The sequence below is a fragment of the Oratosquilla oratoria genome, chromosome 1, assembly GCF_046742065.1.
Source record: "Oratosquilla oratoria isolate Oo_2021 chromosome 1, ASM4674206v1, whole genome shotgun sequence".
In the NCBI taxonomy this organism is placed as follows: Eukaryota; Metazoa; Arthropoda; class Malacostraca; order Stomatopoda; family Squillidae; genus Oratosquilla; species Oratosquilla oratoria.
In genome coordinates, this window is record NC_134777.1 from 50273777 (window position 1) to 50290691 (window position 16915).

Genomic DNA, 16915 nt, shown 5'->3' on the forward strand with positions numbered 1-16915 from the left:
GGTCTGGGTCTCATCCCCGGTTACTATTCTGTCCAAGAAAGCATCTCCTTCCCTCCTGAACCGTCGAAGATGCGCACGAGCCAGTGTGATGCGGCAGGCCCTCTGCTCGTCGGTGAGGAGGTGTGGAACCCACCGCGCACACTTCTTCCGCTTCTGCAGTTTGTTGTGGAGGATATCCCAAACGTTTCCTTCAGATATCCCAACCACCAAACTGATCTCTTGAACTGTCAGACGCCGATCTTCTGCTAACAGCTCCTGCACCAGCGCCACATTGTCGTCTGTGGTCGCTGTTCTTGGTCGTCCACTTCTGGGGGCATCCGAGACTTCTGCTTCTCCTTCACGAAACTTCACCGCCCAACGCTTCACAGTGGAAAGGCCAGGTGCAGATTCTTCACCAAGAACTTGGGCAAGTTCTGCGTGGATGGCAGAAGCAGATTTGCCCAGAAGAACCGAAAATTTGATGATCGTTCGCACTTCTTCCTTTGAGAAGCTCATATTTCCGAAATGGAACAAAGTGTGTTGATCAAGGTCGTCTTTATACTAGTAAATGATGAGTATATTTAACAAAATTCAACTCAATGTTACATTACACGTATACAATCAGGACCTAGAAATTTGATCACGTTTTGTTCACTGTGGCAAATTTTATGAAGGGGGGCTCAGAACTTTTTGATTGACCCTCGTATGTATGCACCACTGCAGTAAAACAGTGCATATTAATTTTTCATTAACTTGCGCACTCAAAAGCACTGTTGCCACGCAGCAGTAACGTGCACAGACATTGCAAGGGGCAGGTGCTTTGGGCAGGAAATTGGACACTTCACTCTTTTGTATTATTCGTATTTGGCAACTATCCGGTAGGGTGCAACACCATTTTCCACATTATAATTTCTGAATGGTAAGAAAATGGAAAAAGCCTGTGGGAAATAATTTTTCATTCATTTTTATATATTTTTGTGAAGGGCACTTTTGGGGCACAGGGCAAAGGGGCAGGTGCTCGTGCAACCCTCCCCCCCCCCCTCTGCACGGGCCTGCCACGCAGCGTTGTACATATCAAAGAAACCTGCTTAGTCTTTTCCAATGGCTGCCGACCCTTGCTCTAGGCTAAGTGGCGCTCGGCCTCTGGGCAGACCTGAACACTTAAATATTTCGTTATGATCTCCATGACCTTAGGTTCGAGGAGACTTGTCACCCAGTGGTTTGAAAGCCAACTGTATACTCCCCTTCATCTGTACTGCGTGAATGCCTTCCACACTGCTGTACTAGATTTTGGTCCGTCATTCTCAGATTTTACTGAATTACAGCTGTTTAGAATTTTCTCTCTTTTTTTTTGTCCAAAAGATGTAATTAAACAAAATCTGAGAATTAAAGACAAAAAATTAACACAAGAGTGAAGAAAGCATTTGGCTCTTTTAGATCAATAGAGCGTAATGCACTTATAAGATGCAAGGTGTGCATCAGAATCGGCAAAATCTAGGTCACCAATCTAAACATTGACGATGATGGAAGAGCATCTACATTCATTCATATCTTATCGTACCCGTAACTGTTGGCTAAGACCACATCTTGCCTTAAGTCAGTATACATATGGGAGAAGCTTGGTGTCCCCCATCCAACTTTATTGCTTTTCCATTTTTTTTCACTGGACAACAGAAATGAAAATAAATTGAACAGCTCCCCACTAAGGCCACAGACTTCCTGTGGCTTCTCTAACTTCAGCACACTAATAGCCGTCATGACATCATCCAATAAAAGCGAGATTACATCGATTAGAGCAGTTGTTTTTAAAGTTTTTCAGACCCGATACCCCAAAGTTCAACTCTAAGTCAACCTGTTACCCCCTCTCCAATAGTAGTCTACTGTTCCCAATATCTGACTTTTGACATACTGTAAAAAAAAAAAAAAAAAAAAAAAAAAAAACGGATGGCTATGAATAAACAGCTGAATACTAGGGATTTTCATTTTCATTTTCAGAAAATAGATTAATGAAATACAATTCTTAAACAAAACTATTAATTTAGTATTCTCCAGGATGCCCTTTTGTATTGTTTTTCGGTTAACAATAAGGTGAAGTAAAACGCTGCACGTCAAAAGTTAATATATTGTACGAGTAAGGTACACTTCGTCTTTCCACTCTTCACCACAGTCACGGAAATGCACTGATGCGTACAGGACGACCTCGCACAATGATCTGATTAGTGCTGCGTGACAAAGCACTCGGGATCCTATCCAAAACAGTTGCTAACTTTTATTTATCTAATTATTTCAATTAATCATTTGCATACAGAATTTTACATTTACACACTTTCAGTTACATGACAACTTCAAATTTGATAGTAATAAAGATCTATATCCCATTCACTCAACTTTCGCATTACAATTTATATGACAAATAATTAACAGGTACAACGACTTCTAGAACTCTGGAACTCACGCTAAAGCACGCACGCACGCACACACGTACACAGAAACTACGCATTTATCTAATTCTACACGTAGTTTAATTTCTAACCAATACATGCATACAATAAACGCTCGGCCACGTGAAAGGAGCTGTCCCCAGCGACTTACAATGTAACGTACAAAAGATATAAATGCAATTAGTACATGCTGGCATATGAACATTATATATATATACATGGAGAACATACATGGAACATTAATTTAATAAAGGAAGGTAGTGGAGAACATTTTTGGCAGCTATAGGGATTGAAGGTTCAAGAAGTATGACGGTTGCGAAGATTATATGGGTGGGAGACAGGGGATGTTGAAATGTGAGGGGAGGGAGGAAGGGGTTCTGCGGGAGTCGGAGTGTCATTGTCACAGTCTACACCTCGAGAGAAAAGCTTAAGGGTGTCCAGGTGCATGATGGATTCTGTGTCGGAATGCAAGTGTTTTAGTTTGACTTTGTTTGTAGGTTCTAGTGCGAGGACACGGAAAGGACCAAGAAATTTTGGTGAAAGCTTGGAAGATGGAGAATGGTTCTGGGCATATACAATGTCACCTACTGTAATGTTAGATTCTCTAGCGAGAGAAAGAGACTGAGTAATTCTCTTGAAGAGAGAGCTGAAATTTGAAAGTGAAACCTTTACAAAATCATCAAGGTTGTAAATGGGACCTATTTCTGAAGCAAGAAGGTCATATGGGAGTCGCTTGTCGGAACCAAAGATGACAAAGTGAGGCGACTCTGATATGGACCTATTGATGGCACTGTTAAGGCAAGACTGAATCATAGGGACATGGTGATCCCAGGAGAGATGGAGATCAGAAGCGAGGTGTCGGAGAACATTGAGAATCTTTCTGTTTTGCCGTTCAACAAGGCCATTTGAACTGGGGTGGTATGCAACAATATTACATTTTGTGATTTGAAAGGACTTGCAAATATTGGAAAGAATCTCATTGTTGAATTCCGTGCCATTGTCAGAGAGAAGAACTTTGGGAGTAGTGAAGGGGCAAATAACTTTGTCAATGAATGTCTTTGCAATTGTTGTCGCAGTCTTGTCTGGGATAGGTGCAAGTATGCAAAATCTGGAAAAATGATCCATACACACAAACAGGTACTGGTTTCCACTAGAAGTGAGTGGTAATTTGAGAAGGTCAATTGCAACCATATCAAAGGGTTTGCTAGGGATTGGGTATGTCAATATTGGAACTTTACTTTGAATATGACCTTTATGGCTAGCACATGAATGACAGGCGTCAATGTGGTTATGAATATCCTTTCTCATCGTAAGCCAAAAGTACTGAAGTCTGGCCTGTGTAACACATTTGTCTTTTCCTGGATGTGCAGCAAGTGGAGAATCATGTAAAAGGAACAGAACTTCAGGTACTAAGTCAGAAGGAACTACGAGTTGTTGTACAAGTCTGTTTGGTTCATGCTTGTTGGAAAGTGTGGTTTCGTGATAAAGAACGTCATTGACAAGTCTGAAGTGTTCCAAGGAGGTAGGTAAGTCTGTAAGATCAGATGTATCTCCTGACTCGAGAGAGAATATCACACGTTTCCACATTGGGTCGGATCTTTGAGCTGCTTGTATACGCGCATGAGTAAGAGTGACTGGCTGAGGGAGGGTATTGATAGCAGCAACATTTCTAGAAAGTGCGTCTGCAACATGGTTTGCTGATCCGCGCACAAATGAGAAGGTGGGACTGAATTCTTGAATAGTCAAGAACCAGCGAGCAAGTTTCCCGGACAAGTTCTTGCCTCTGAAAAGTTGAAGAAGTGCCTGGTGGTCTGTATGGACTGTGACAGGATAGCCTAGAATGATTTCCTTAAAATGTCTAAGTGCATATATTACAGCAAGAGCTTCAATTTCTGTGACAGAATAGTTCCGTTCAGCTTTGTTAAGGAGTCTGCTGGTAAAGGCAATAGGGCGAAGGTGTGTGTCTTGTTCTTGCATGAGGACAGCACCAAGACCTTGGAATGAGGCATCGGTGTAGAGAATAAAGGGTAAGTCATAGTTAGGAAAGGCTAAGACAGGAGCAGTGGTAAGGGCATTCTTTAAGTCTGCAAAGGCTTGTTCCTGGGCAGACGACCAGTGGAAGGGTACATCTTTCTTTAGTAGGGAAGTAAGAGGGGCTGCAATTTTTGAATAATTGCGGATGTACCTACGGTAATAACCTGAAAGACCAAGGAAGGAGCGAAGGTGCTCAAGGTTCGTTGGACGAGGGAAGTCAGCAACAGCTTTGACTTTATCAGGAACCGTAAGAATGCCATCAGAAGTTAGTACATGTCCAAGAAAACGAATTTCTTTCTTAAGAAAGGAGCATTTGCTGAGTTTAAGTTTAAGGTTGGCATCTGCAAGACGAGAAAAGACTTGTTGAAGGGTGTGAATGTGGTCGGGTACAGATTTGGAAGCTATTATGATGTCATCCAAATACATGAAAACATTTTCACCAATTAAGCCATGAAGTACGGTATGCATAAGTCGTGTGAAGACAGAAGGAGCAGAAGTGAGACCCATAGCCAAACGTTTGAATTGGAAATGACCAGAAGGGGTAGAGAAGGCTGTTAGAGGTCTGCTTTCCGGAGCAAGAGGAATTTGAAAATATCCTGACATTAGGTCTAAAGTTGAAAAGACAGTATTATTCTGACCAACAGAATGTAGGATTTCCTGGAGAACGGGAATGGGCGTTCTTTCGGGGACAGTGATTTTGTTAAGCTCTCTAAAATCAACAACAGGTCGAAATGTACCATCTGGTTTGGGAACAACAAATAGGGGAAAATTCCACTCAGAAATAGAAGGTTCAATGATATCTTGGGCAAGCATGTCTGCAATGAGCTTGTCTACAATCTTGCGCTTACTGTGCGGGAGTCTATAAGCCGGAATATAGCAAGATTTAGAGCCATCACGAAGGGGAATGTGGTGGTGAATGAGGTCTGTAGAACCTAGGGATTCACCTGGCAAGGCAATGACATGGCGAAAGGCATTGCATAAAGAAGTTAATTCCTGTTGAGCATCGGGGAAGTCAAGGGTTTTGAAGTGAGATGCGTCAATAGGAACGTGTGCTTGATGCACATCGGAGTTAATGGTACAAACTGGCAAGGAAGAATTTTGGTCATCTATGACTTTTACTCTTGAAGGATACACAAGAAAATCACATAAGTTAGTACCAAGTTTGAGGTGGAGGGGAGCATGAGTATCATTGGCAACAAGAAAAGACGTATGACCTTTCTTGGAGGTAGTGCATAAGGCTGACATTAGTGATATGCCTTTGACACGTGTGGATTCTGGCATACAGAGAACATCACATTCCGGAGCTTGGAAAATGCGAAGCTGCACTTTGAAATACTCATGTGGTGGAAGAGTCACAGGTCTTGTTAACACTGCATGAGTAGTGCGACACATTGTGGAAAGCACATCAGAGACAGGGGAGGAGGTAATTACTAAATCATCCAAGGAAGGAGAAATCTGGCTTTCTGTTGGAGAGAATTCTGTAGAAGGGGGAGAACATTTGGTATTCCTTTTCCTTGATTTAGGCATGCGAGAAGAACGCAAACGCTTTGTACGGGTGGGAACTTTGTGCAAGGTCTGTTCACTAGAAGGAGGAAGTGAATTCTGAAGAGAAAGTTCAGATGATGATTTTACAGTATCCTGGGACGTGGGAGCTAGAGGAGAAGGGGAGGAAGTACTCTCAGTTTGAGTTATCTGAATCTGGGTAGAGGGGGTAGGAGGAGCAACAATAGTGGGCACTGACACAGTTGGCATGCTGTGGGAGGGGGAATTTGCAGAAGGTGGGTGAGAAGTAGTCGCCAAGGGTAGGGCTGGTATAAAATGACGACCGTAAGCAATGCCATGGCGTTGGGGAAAGACGCTAATTCCATATTGCTGCATAGTGGCTAGTCCCAGAAGGACATCTGCAGGAAACTGTACATCAGCCACATATAGAGGGATATGAATCTCGTGACTGTTAGGATGAAGAATTATTGGAAGATGGATCTTACCTAAAACTGGAAATGGAACACCATCTACGTTAGTAAGTTGGATATCAGAAGGTTCCAAGATTGTAACATGCTTATAGGATAGGCGGAGTTTGTGGAAGGTGGAAGAAGTTATGATATTTACAGGAGAACCAGTGTCTATGAAGAGAGATATAGGAAAGGTATGAACCATAGCAGGAATGGAAATAGCATTGGACCATGTGTTAGAGTTAGAAAGAGTACAAATGGGAAGGGTGGGTGGTGGGGATGGGATAGGCATGCTAGTAGGGGTTGTGCTGAGAGAAGGAGAGGGAGATAGTCATATAGGAGAAGAAGAAGGAGAACTTCGACGGGAAGAGAAAGTCTGTTGAGAGGGGTTGGAGTTCAAAACACGACATTCTGCAGCCGTATGGAAGCATTTACCGTGGACAGGGCAATCTTTATCGGGAGGAGTGGAGAGACGAATAGCACATCTGTTAGCATAGTGGCCTGGGGTTTTGCAATAGTAACAAATAACCGTTGAACGTGAGAAGGATCTTTGTCTAGGGCGAGAAATGGATCTGGGACGGAAAGTGGATCTTTGCCGAGAGGCAGATCGGGACACATGTGCAACTGCTAAGGTAGGTTTGGGGATTGGGGCTGGCTGGGCATCAATGTCTGTCAGTGTCTTTGGTGACTCTTGGATCTGATGAGACAAAGTTGAGATGGTCATATTTGGAGTGAACTGTATGGATTTGGTTTTGTTTAAGGTGTCTGGATGGAGAAGAGAAAGAAAGCGAAAGTACGCAAAGAGGGATGCAACCTGGTTAAGGGAGATTTTTCCATCGGCATCAACCCAGTTGGAAGATGCTAGAGTGGATTTTAGACGAGCCTTTATGTCTGAAGCAAGTCTTGCAGCCTTTTCTTTTCTGACATAAGGAGGAGAGTTTATTTGTAAGGCAAGGTCATATAGGGGAGTGAGAACACCAAGGGTAGTGTGTTGGCCAAATTGAGTCTTTATTAAGTCAACAAAAGTAGAATATGTGTTGCATTCTTGAAATGCATCTGTTTGCAGGATGTCTCCAGCTACGGAGTTCTGATCAACAAAGCTGCGTAGGACACTGAGTTTTTCATCATCAGTAGTGCAATTTCTACGATTAATAGCTGCTTCGACATTGTTAAGGAATGAATGGAAGGGAATATTGGAACCTGTGAATTTGGGTACGTCTACCGTGTCGTGTACAATAGTCATGAGTTGACGGGGTTGTTGGGTTGAGGAAGAAGCCATGTTGGTAGGGCTTAAACTTGGGGATGAGAACGGAGAAAAAGGTAGGGGTGGAAGGTCGTTTAGTGACACACTGAGTAGCGATGAGAATTTTGGGGAGGGATGAGGTGAAGGTGTTGAGTCTGTGGATGAAGGTAGACTCTGGAGGGAGGGGCTACGAAAAATATTACAAGTAAGGTCTGTCATAAAGGATGTACTGACTGCCAAAATGGTTTTCCACTTACCTTAGAAATACTAGAAGAAGACGTCTTGAGATGTAGAGAGAAGACACAGAGGGATGGAGAAACACACAGGTGAAATGGAAGAGCAGTGGAACTTGCTGCAAACAGTGGAAGATTTTAGTAAGGGTACACAGAAATCTATTGGAGTTATAAGGAATTATGAAGGTATTTTAACATTAATATATACATACACAAAATAATACAAGTAATAATGGTAATGATATAAAGAAAACAAAAAGTAACACTATTGTTTGTATGGCAATGCTAAGTTATAACACAACACTGATTTTACGAGTATAAAGAACTGCTTTAGAAACTGTAAGAATGTCACTTATGGAGGAGGGGCTCAGTAAACCAACTGGAATCGTCGTGTAACGGAGACGACGTCGGGTGGGTGATGTGGAGGGTAGAGCGCTCAGCAAAGACGGCGGAGGTGGTTGGTGTCGCAGTGGAGGCGAGTCCGTTGGGTCTCGCTGTGAGGAACGGAGAGCGGATGGAGGTGGAGTGGTGCCTTGCGCGGACGGTGACGTCACGCATGGAGCTAGGCCGTGAGCTGGGCTGGTGACCTCGTTTTTGCAAAGCACAGTACCGGACGTTTGTGGAAGTAGTTGAAGCTGGAGCGGAGACTTCAAAACGGTCGTGGTTTCTGGATTCCACTTTGGAAGTGGAGAAGTGGAGCAGAGACTGGAACTGCGTAATCCACTTGAGGAAGAAGATGATGCTGGAAGTACGCGTTTGCAGGAATTGGAGTCACGCGTATGCTGTAAGGTAATTGGTGAGCTGACTCGTAGAATGATTGACAGCTGGGTAGGGGGTGCGAGCTGAAGGGTGACGGTGAGAGTGAAAGACGGGAAATGCGAACGATGGCTTGGGTAGCGACGAACGTGGTTGGAGGTAGCGTGGTGAGGTGACCTTATAGCACTGGCGCTTGTGTATGGTGGAATGCCGCTTGCAGGGCAGAGAATTGCTTGAAAATGCAATATGGGATCACACAAGGAGCGCAGACTGGAAAAGGGTCACACAGATCTTCACTCTGTTGTAAACAATGCAGAGAGAGACTTGTACACTGCCGATGCACTAATGGCGTAGACGCTGTGGGTAGGCCGGTTGGGGAGCACTTAACTTTCGACACCGCGCCACCATTTATTGTTTTTCGGTTAACAATAAGGTGAAGTAAAACGCTGCACGTCAAAAGTTAATATATTGTACGAGTAAGGTACACTTCGTCTTTCCACTCTTCACCACAGTCACGGAAATGCACTGATGCGTACAGGACGACCTCGCACAATGATCTGATTAGTGCTGCGTGACAAAGCACTCGGGATCCTATCCAAAACAGTTGCTAACTTTTATTTATCTAATTATTTCAATTAATCATTTGCATACAGAATTTTACATTTACACACTTTCAGTTACATGACAACTTCAAATTTGATAGTAATAAAGATCTATATCCCATTCACTCAACTTTCGCATTACAATTTATATGACAAATAATTAACAGGTACAACGACTTCTAGAACTCTGGAACTCACGCTAAAGCACGCACGCACGCACACACGTACACAGAAACTACGCATTTATCTAATTCTACACGTAGTTTAATTTCTAACCAATACATGCATACAATATTTGGATACCCCCAAGAACTGCGGGTGTTGAGGCACTACTTTAGGAACACCTGGATTAGAGGGACCAGGGGGGTACTTAGGCATAATGGATAGTCTTTTCTCTTTCATGAAGAAGGAGGCTAACTTTACCTGAAAATTTATTCTTATTAGAGAAACATTGAAGCACAGTTTAGTAACTTTAGTACACTTATGTGATCCACATATTTTGTTTTGGGTAATACGTGGGATAGCTTTGGGCCTCAATAGAAACAATTTCATACCAAATGTACCCATGTGATTGAGATTACCAAACTTTATCTGAAACAATGCCTTTTGAATGACTCAAATAAAGAATTCTTCTTCAAGTGCCTTTGAAATATGTGCTTTATTTTTTTTCCATTTATTATTGGGAGAGTCAATTTGTGTCCATGCATATAATACTGTGGGACGTTAATCCTTTTGCTCTATTTTTAACGATTCCTACTTTTAATGTAGCTTTTGTCAGGCGATTACTCATCGCAAGGAAACCCACTCCTCAGCGAAAAGGATTAAGTGAAGGTCGGTAACAAAAACGAAATTGAAAGTAAACTATTTCAGTCCTTGATTTGTCCTATGTAGTGATTGTCACTGTCAAAAGGATACAGAACTCTATTTAGGTATAATGACAACGAACCTAATCTTATCTCAAACTCGGTTAGGTTAGTAAAGTGCGAGGTTGAAGTTCAAAATATATTGTTTTACATAAAAGCCTTCCAAGAAGACAGTTTATCTTAGCTAAGGTTCTACTTCGTAAGAGGTCCGCATGATATGAAGAAGTCTTCTGGAGAGAGCCCTTCCCCTGTCGTGATATCCACGTCCAGTGTTCCGTAGATAGCGAAGGCTTGCTGACGAAGCTGCTCCTGCGTGACGGTTTCATTACAGGGTGTATCGTAGTAGTAGCTGGAGGGAAGCGCGAGCTTGTCACCCCGGGAGCTGCTGCAGTCGAAGGTCATACTGTAGGGGTACCATGTGCCTCCAGTAGAACACAGGTAGTCGTTGGGGACCACAAGGCCTGGTGAAACTTTGAAATCGTGTTCGGGGCCGCACATCGTGAGGCACAGTCCGCCAGCGTAGCTTTCAGTGCAGGCAGTGGCGCCGTTATCAGGGACTTCCAGGAGTGAGCAGTGAACGCCTGAAGAAAACCAGATGAATGGCAGTGATACAAGATGACGATTGGTAAAAATATTAGAAAATATACTGTTAATTTTAGGTTACAAAAAGTAATGATGGTAAACTAAAGATTATTGACGATATGGGCGAATATGTAGTTACCTAATTGTAATATTCAGGAAAGGAGTTATGTTCATGAGGTCTCTTTTTTCGTGGTTTGCGGGGCTGATACCCGGTCGGACCTCAACCTCGTGGGTAGTCTGGAATTGTTCCTATATGAACGCAGGAGACGGTGTCTACGGTATACCACTGCTGTGACGATACCCGGAGGAAGTTGATACAACACACAGTGAGGTCAAAGGTGAGCAGCGGTCGGGGGCCATAACTTAGAGTGGATGCCCTTCCTACCGTCCGCACTGCGGCCAGGATTCGAACATACGCCGAAATCACCACGCCGTTACCTGACGCGCGCATTACCACCAAGCCACGGCAGGCCCCTTTCATGAGGTCCCGTCTGTTTTTATCAACTATCATGCCTAGTTTTGAATTCACTTATGAGTATGGTATATCCTTTTCAATTTGTTTCCATGACCTCACGATTTTCTGCCAGACAACGAAACTCAATAATTTATATCTATTCGTTTTACTGATCTGAAGACTACTATAGTAACCACTTTATATTTTTTCAATAATGACAAGCCAATACTTTCAGTATCTATTCGTCTTTTTTCCTGGGAACTAATCTGGTCGCTACTCTTTTATTTTTTATTTTTTCTTATGTCTTTCATTTCATCCAGAGACCATACTACCGTTGCATATTGCAATCTAGGGCGGATCAGGCATTATATATTTTTTCGTCATCTCGTACATGTACTAAAAAACTACTTTTATCTTCGTAAAGAGTCTGTTACTCATGATTTCGCTGATGTGTTTGTCAGACGATAAGGTATCTGTGTCCAACACTCCAGATAATTCTTCTTTTTTGCTTTCGTATTTGATAATTTTCCCATTGAGCATTTTTTTTTTTTTTGGGGGGGGAGCTTTACCAATTTTTCTGGTACTGAAATATATTTTCCTTGGTGGATTCTGTGCACATATGTTGTCAAAATCTCATGATATTTTGCAGTCTTCAAGTTTTGTTCTTTTCATGATCGTCTTCAAACGTATTTTAGTTATAGTCTGTACGCTCCAAGAAGTTCGTTCAGGGTAAGGTATACGTACCTGTGGTAAGTGCCAAACACGCAGTATCTTGGTAGGAGTTTATTGCGGAGATCTACACACAAGTAAGACAGGAAGTGATCTATCCCATACCACAGTCTGTGTGTTCGAGTCACTCCGGGGTCACCACTGTGGTAAGTGACAGATCACTTCCTGTCTTACTTGTGTGTAGATCTCCGCAATAAACTCCTACCAAGATACTGCGTGTTTGGCACTTACCACATACCTCGTGATTTGCTACTAGCTATTCTGCCAAATCAACCTAAGTACATGCCTCTCTCTCTCTCTGTTATTTCCCATCTATGTGCTATTTGATATTTTTATATTCTGTACATAGTAAAGGGAACTGTATAGTACAATAAGTATAATTTTTTATTGTTATATCAATGATTTGAATAAATTCTATGAGACATAGCAGTACTTTTTCCACCCCAATGTTGCCAGGCCGAGGTGTCACAAGCGAGACAGGTGGGATGGGATATAGCTAATCGTTGTTATAATCCTAATAAGTGATACTCATTGTACGATACAGATTTGTTGGCTATATATACAAATAAAATTGTTCAAATGGCACATAGATGGGAAATACGAGAGAGGTATGTACTGAGGTTGTTTTGGCACGACGTATGCCACACCCTGAACGGACTCTTTGGAGCGTACAGGCTATAGTCGCACGTAGTCATGTCAGTTACATATGTCATTACAGGTACCAGAACCGACCCTTGTGGGAGTTCACTAGTCACAGTCCTCCATCCTGACATCTAATTTTTCAAGAAACCATTTAAGAAGCTTACCTTGAAGTTCATCAGTATACTCCAATACCCACAAAAGTCTATTATGAGTTTCCTTGTCAAAGGCTTCCCTTAGATCCAAGTTTACAGTTTATCCATTCCCTTGCCGCACATCAGGCACTCTTAATTAAAACTTATGTAGATTTGATACACGTGTGTGTGTGTGTGTGTGTGTGTGTGTGTGTGTGTGTGTGTGTGTGTGTGTGTGTGTGTGTGTGTGTGTGTGTGTGTGTGTGTGTGTGTGTGTGTGTGTGTGTGTGCGTGTGTGTGTGCGCGCGAGCGTGTGCCAGGAAGAATTAATACTCAGAAACTTTTGATAGCCTCACCCTTGACGACGATGGTGAAAGAGCAAGATGCACTGTTCGAGGAGTTGTCAACGGCTGTGTATTCGACAACATGGCGACCCCAGAGGAACATCTGCCCGCTCACATGTGATGCTTCAACCTGTCAAATTGTGTTTAAATTGTACAGATACAATACTACAAGTAAGACTGTTGAGTGTGGTAGGTGAAATATATGGGTGTATGATATCTGGGGGGAAAAATACGGGAATTAATGGAGTGAATGGAGGAGCAGAGTGGATTTAGTAGAGGAAGAAAGCGTGGAGAAGAGCCGAGTGGATTTAGGAGAGGAAGAAGGCGCGTAGATCAAATGTTTGTGGTAAGACAGGTATGTAAGAAGGTACTTAGTTTTAAGATTTTATGGATTTGGAGAAGGCATATATCAGGGTTGACTGAGAAACTTTGTGAAGCGAGTTGAAAATATATGGAATAGGGTAAGTGGTGAAGTTCTGATTAACTTTAAAAATAATAGAATTTACTGTACATTTTGGGCTAAAACTGATCAACTGATTGAGAATTCATATCTATATTGAATACAGCCTAAGAAAACTGAATATGGTTGATACCCAATATCCGATACCTTCATTGCACTGCATAATGTCAAAGAAAGATTCTCACATCCTCAGAGTCACCTTCCATCACACCATTTTCATTATCATCAACCTTTTGATACCTCACCGTTATCTTTGCATCTGTACATACAGTTACGCATTTTGATCCAGCGCATCACCCTCATGAACTCATGGAAACAACAACCCTTTAAGTGTTTTGGTCAAAATACGTTTGATCATGTAGTGGATATAAGCGTGATAACACTAAATAAACATTCTGGTGATTATATCTATAGGTTTGCATGATTTTCATGCTCTGCCCAAAACTAAAAAAAATATTCAACCTTTCGAGTGCGTGTGACATAGTCTGTTCGTAGTGAAGAGAACGGAGAACAAACTAATTAGGGGGAAAGAGCTCTTGAAGGAAATGTGTCTTGAAGCCCATTTTTGTAAGGGCCTAAGTTTAAAACAGATGGAGTAATAGAAAGGAAACGTGTTCTAGAGCCTTCAGGCGGAAGGAAAGAAAGAACCTATTAATCAATTTCTGTAAAAGATCCACCATTACTCTTTTGTATATCTCTTTCTAGTGTACACAGCAATCTGATTTCCCCGTACTTATACTTTTTTGTCCTCTCTTACTGAAGAAAGTTTTTGTGGTGTTTGCTCAGTCAGCATTATATATGCCTTCCTCTGTGCCTCCCGGAACTCTCCCGTCATCAAGGTGACACCTATGGTGAACAAAATCGCCTGGCCGGCCTTAACCAAAAACAAAATTTTAACCCTTTCCATACCAGGTTATTTTGGTCAGCCTGGGGTGAGAAACAAGACCGAACGCAGCTGTGCACATCTGCATCTCAGTCGAATAGTAACAATATAAATGACTCCTGTCTCTCTCTCTTACACACGCACACACACACACACACACACACACACATTCTCTCTCTCTCTCTCTCTCTCTCTCTCTCTCTCTCTCTCTCTCTCTCTCTCTCTCTCTCTCTCTCACACACACACACCGGTTTACTGGTGCAGTGATACCGCGCTCGACCGCTAATTCTGCGATCAGAATTCGAGGTCCCGCCCAGGGCTGAAAAACGTCACAGCACTACTAGCACTCAAGCTCTGGTGGGCAAGGAGATCTGTGTGTGTGTGTGTGTGTGTGTGTGTGTGTGTGTGTGTGTGCGTGTGTGTGTGTGTGTGTGATTCACCATGGTCTTTGGATCACGTGTTGGACTCGTGATCGACAGCTATTTCCCTCTCGGTAGAGAGCTAAAAGCTCATATGACCGATCTATGGGTAATGCTGTGACCTTACACGCACACACACACCCAACTCCCCGCCCACGAGAGTTGGAGTAACGACTCGAAGCACATCGATACTGAAATTATTTCAGCCCTGGGCAGGATTCGAACCCGGACCGCCGCAGTGACAGTCAGGGACTCTACCAACCGCGCCACCGAGTCGTGTGTGAGTATTTGTGTGTGTGTGGTGACAGCATCATTTATAGATTGGGGCATATACCGTACGAATTCTGAACTCTCATCTGGGTGGGTAGTTGCTGTCGACCACGCGCGCACACATACATACACACGCGCGCGCGCGCACGCACACACACATTCACACACACACACACACACACACACACACACACACACACACACACACACACACACACACACACACACACACACACACACACACACACACACACACACACACACACACACACACACACACACACACACACACACACACACACACACACACACACACACACACACACACACACACACACACGCAGCTCTGGCCGGGTTCGAATCCTGCCCAGGGCTGAAATAATTTCAGTATCGCTGCGTTGTGAGTCGTTACTCCAACTCTTGTGGGCGGGGAATTGGGTGTGTGTGTGTGCGTGTAAGGTCACAGTATTACCCATAGATCGGTCATATATGAGCTTTGAGCTCTCTGCCGGAAGGGAAACAGCTGTCGATCACGAGTCCAACACGTGATCCAAGACCATGGTGAATCACACACACACACACACAAAACACAGATGTGAAGACAGAAGTGATAAAGGTACTTAAATAGTAGAAAAACGCTGATAAGAGAAGTGATAGGATGGAATTAGAAACATGTAATAAGATAGCGACAACAAAAACGCAGAAAACAAAAGTAATAGCGCAAATAGCGAAGGCCAATGAGGAAGGTGTACACAGAAAAATAGAATTATTCAGGTTAGGTAGATATGTACAAGAAGTTGCAAGGCCAATGTAGATAAATTAAGTCACAAATCGTGGGAAAGGAGACTGGATATGGCGTGGGAAGCGGCGGGTGTAGTAAAATTCAAGAATATTTGAACAAGGACGAACGCAAGAGAAAAAAAAGATAGTAAATAAGAAATTTTGCACAAGATAGTAAAAGCAAAAGGTGAAGACATAGGAGAATACAGATTTTTTTTTTCTTTTTTTTTTTTTTTCTTTTTTAAGTGTGTTGGATCAGATGATGATGGATTGGGTCCTAAGGAAAAGTCCTGAGGAGAAGACTGGGAAAGAAGATAACTGAAAAGATCGGAAGGAGCTCTTACTAATTTATAGGGAATGGCATAAACAAAATTAAAGATAATTAAATATTTAATGGATATAGAACCAGATATAATGTGCTACACCTAGACGAAATTCAATGGAGATGGCGATATTCAGATGAACAAGGAAACGTATAACATATAACGAAGGGATAGAAGAGGAAAATAGGAGTTGGGGTGGTGATGACAATGAAAAGAAGCATCAAAATGGATGAAGGGGATATGTGAGAAGAAATGACCGTGATCATGAATATAACTATCATAATTGAGGAGAGTAGAAAAAAAATCTAAGCGGCATATATTCCTTCAAAAACAAGGGCATAGAATAAAGTAGAATGCAAAGAAACAATAAAAAAGACACAACAGGGCAAGTGGAAAGAATCATTGAAATAAGTGAATTCGATTATGGAAAAGCGAAGTGGGAGGAATAAAAGAGAGGTGGAAAGGAGGAATCCTGGGGTAATGCATTGTTGAATATAGCAACGAGCAATATAATAACCCAGTGGATGAAAGGCGCAACTGGATATAGAGGAGATGATACATCTGTAAGACTGGCTAAGATCCTAACAAAAGAACCTAAGGTGACACTGAACCATCGAATTATCAGTGCCTGATAGATAAAGGTGATCAAGTAGTCTTTGAATTTACTCTGGAAATGGGAAAGACAGAAATAAGATAATAGATACACAGATAAGGAAGATACAATTCTGCAAATGCTGACTGTGCAGAACCGACAAAAATCTCGAGAGAAGGGGATTGGAGGAGTCTAGGAAAACA

At 42.5% G+C, this 16915-nt stretch overlaps 1 protein-coding gene across 1 annotated transcript in view; it reads right to left on the minus strand.

The window, feature by feature from the left end:
* Positions 1-10228: 10228 nt before the first annotated feature.
* Positions 10229-16915, minus strand: part of LOC143041175 (sushi, von Willebrand factor type A, EGF and pentraxin domain-containing protein 1-like) — a 26956-nt gene continuing 20269 nt past the window's right edge. The window contains exons 7-8 of the mRNA XM_076213279.1: positions 12998-13115; positions 10229-10684 (exon numbers count right to left, since the gene is read on the minus strand). Of these exons, the coding sequence (XP_076069394.1) occupies positions 10296-10684; positions 12998-13115 (507 nt within the window). The 3' untranslated portion in view covers positions 10229-10295. The remainder of the gene's footprint in view (positions 10685-12997; positions 13116-16915) is intronic.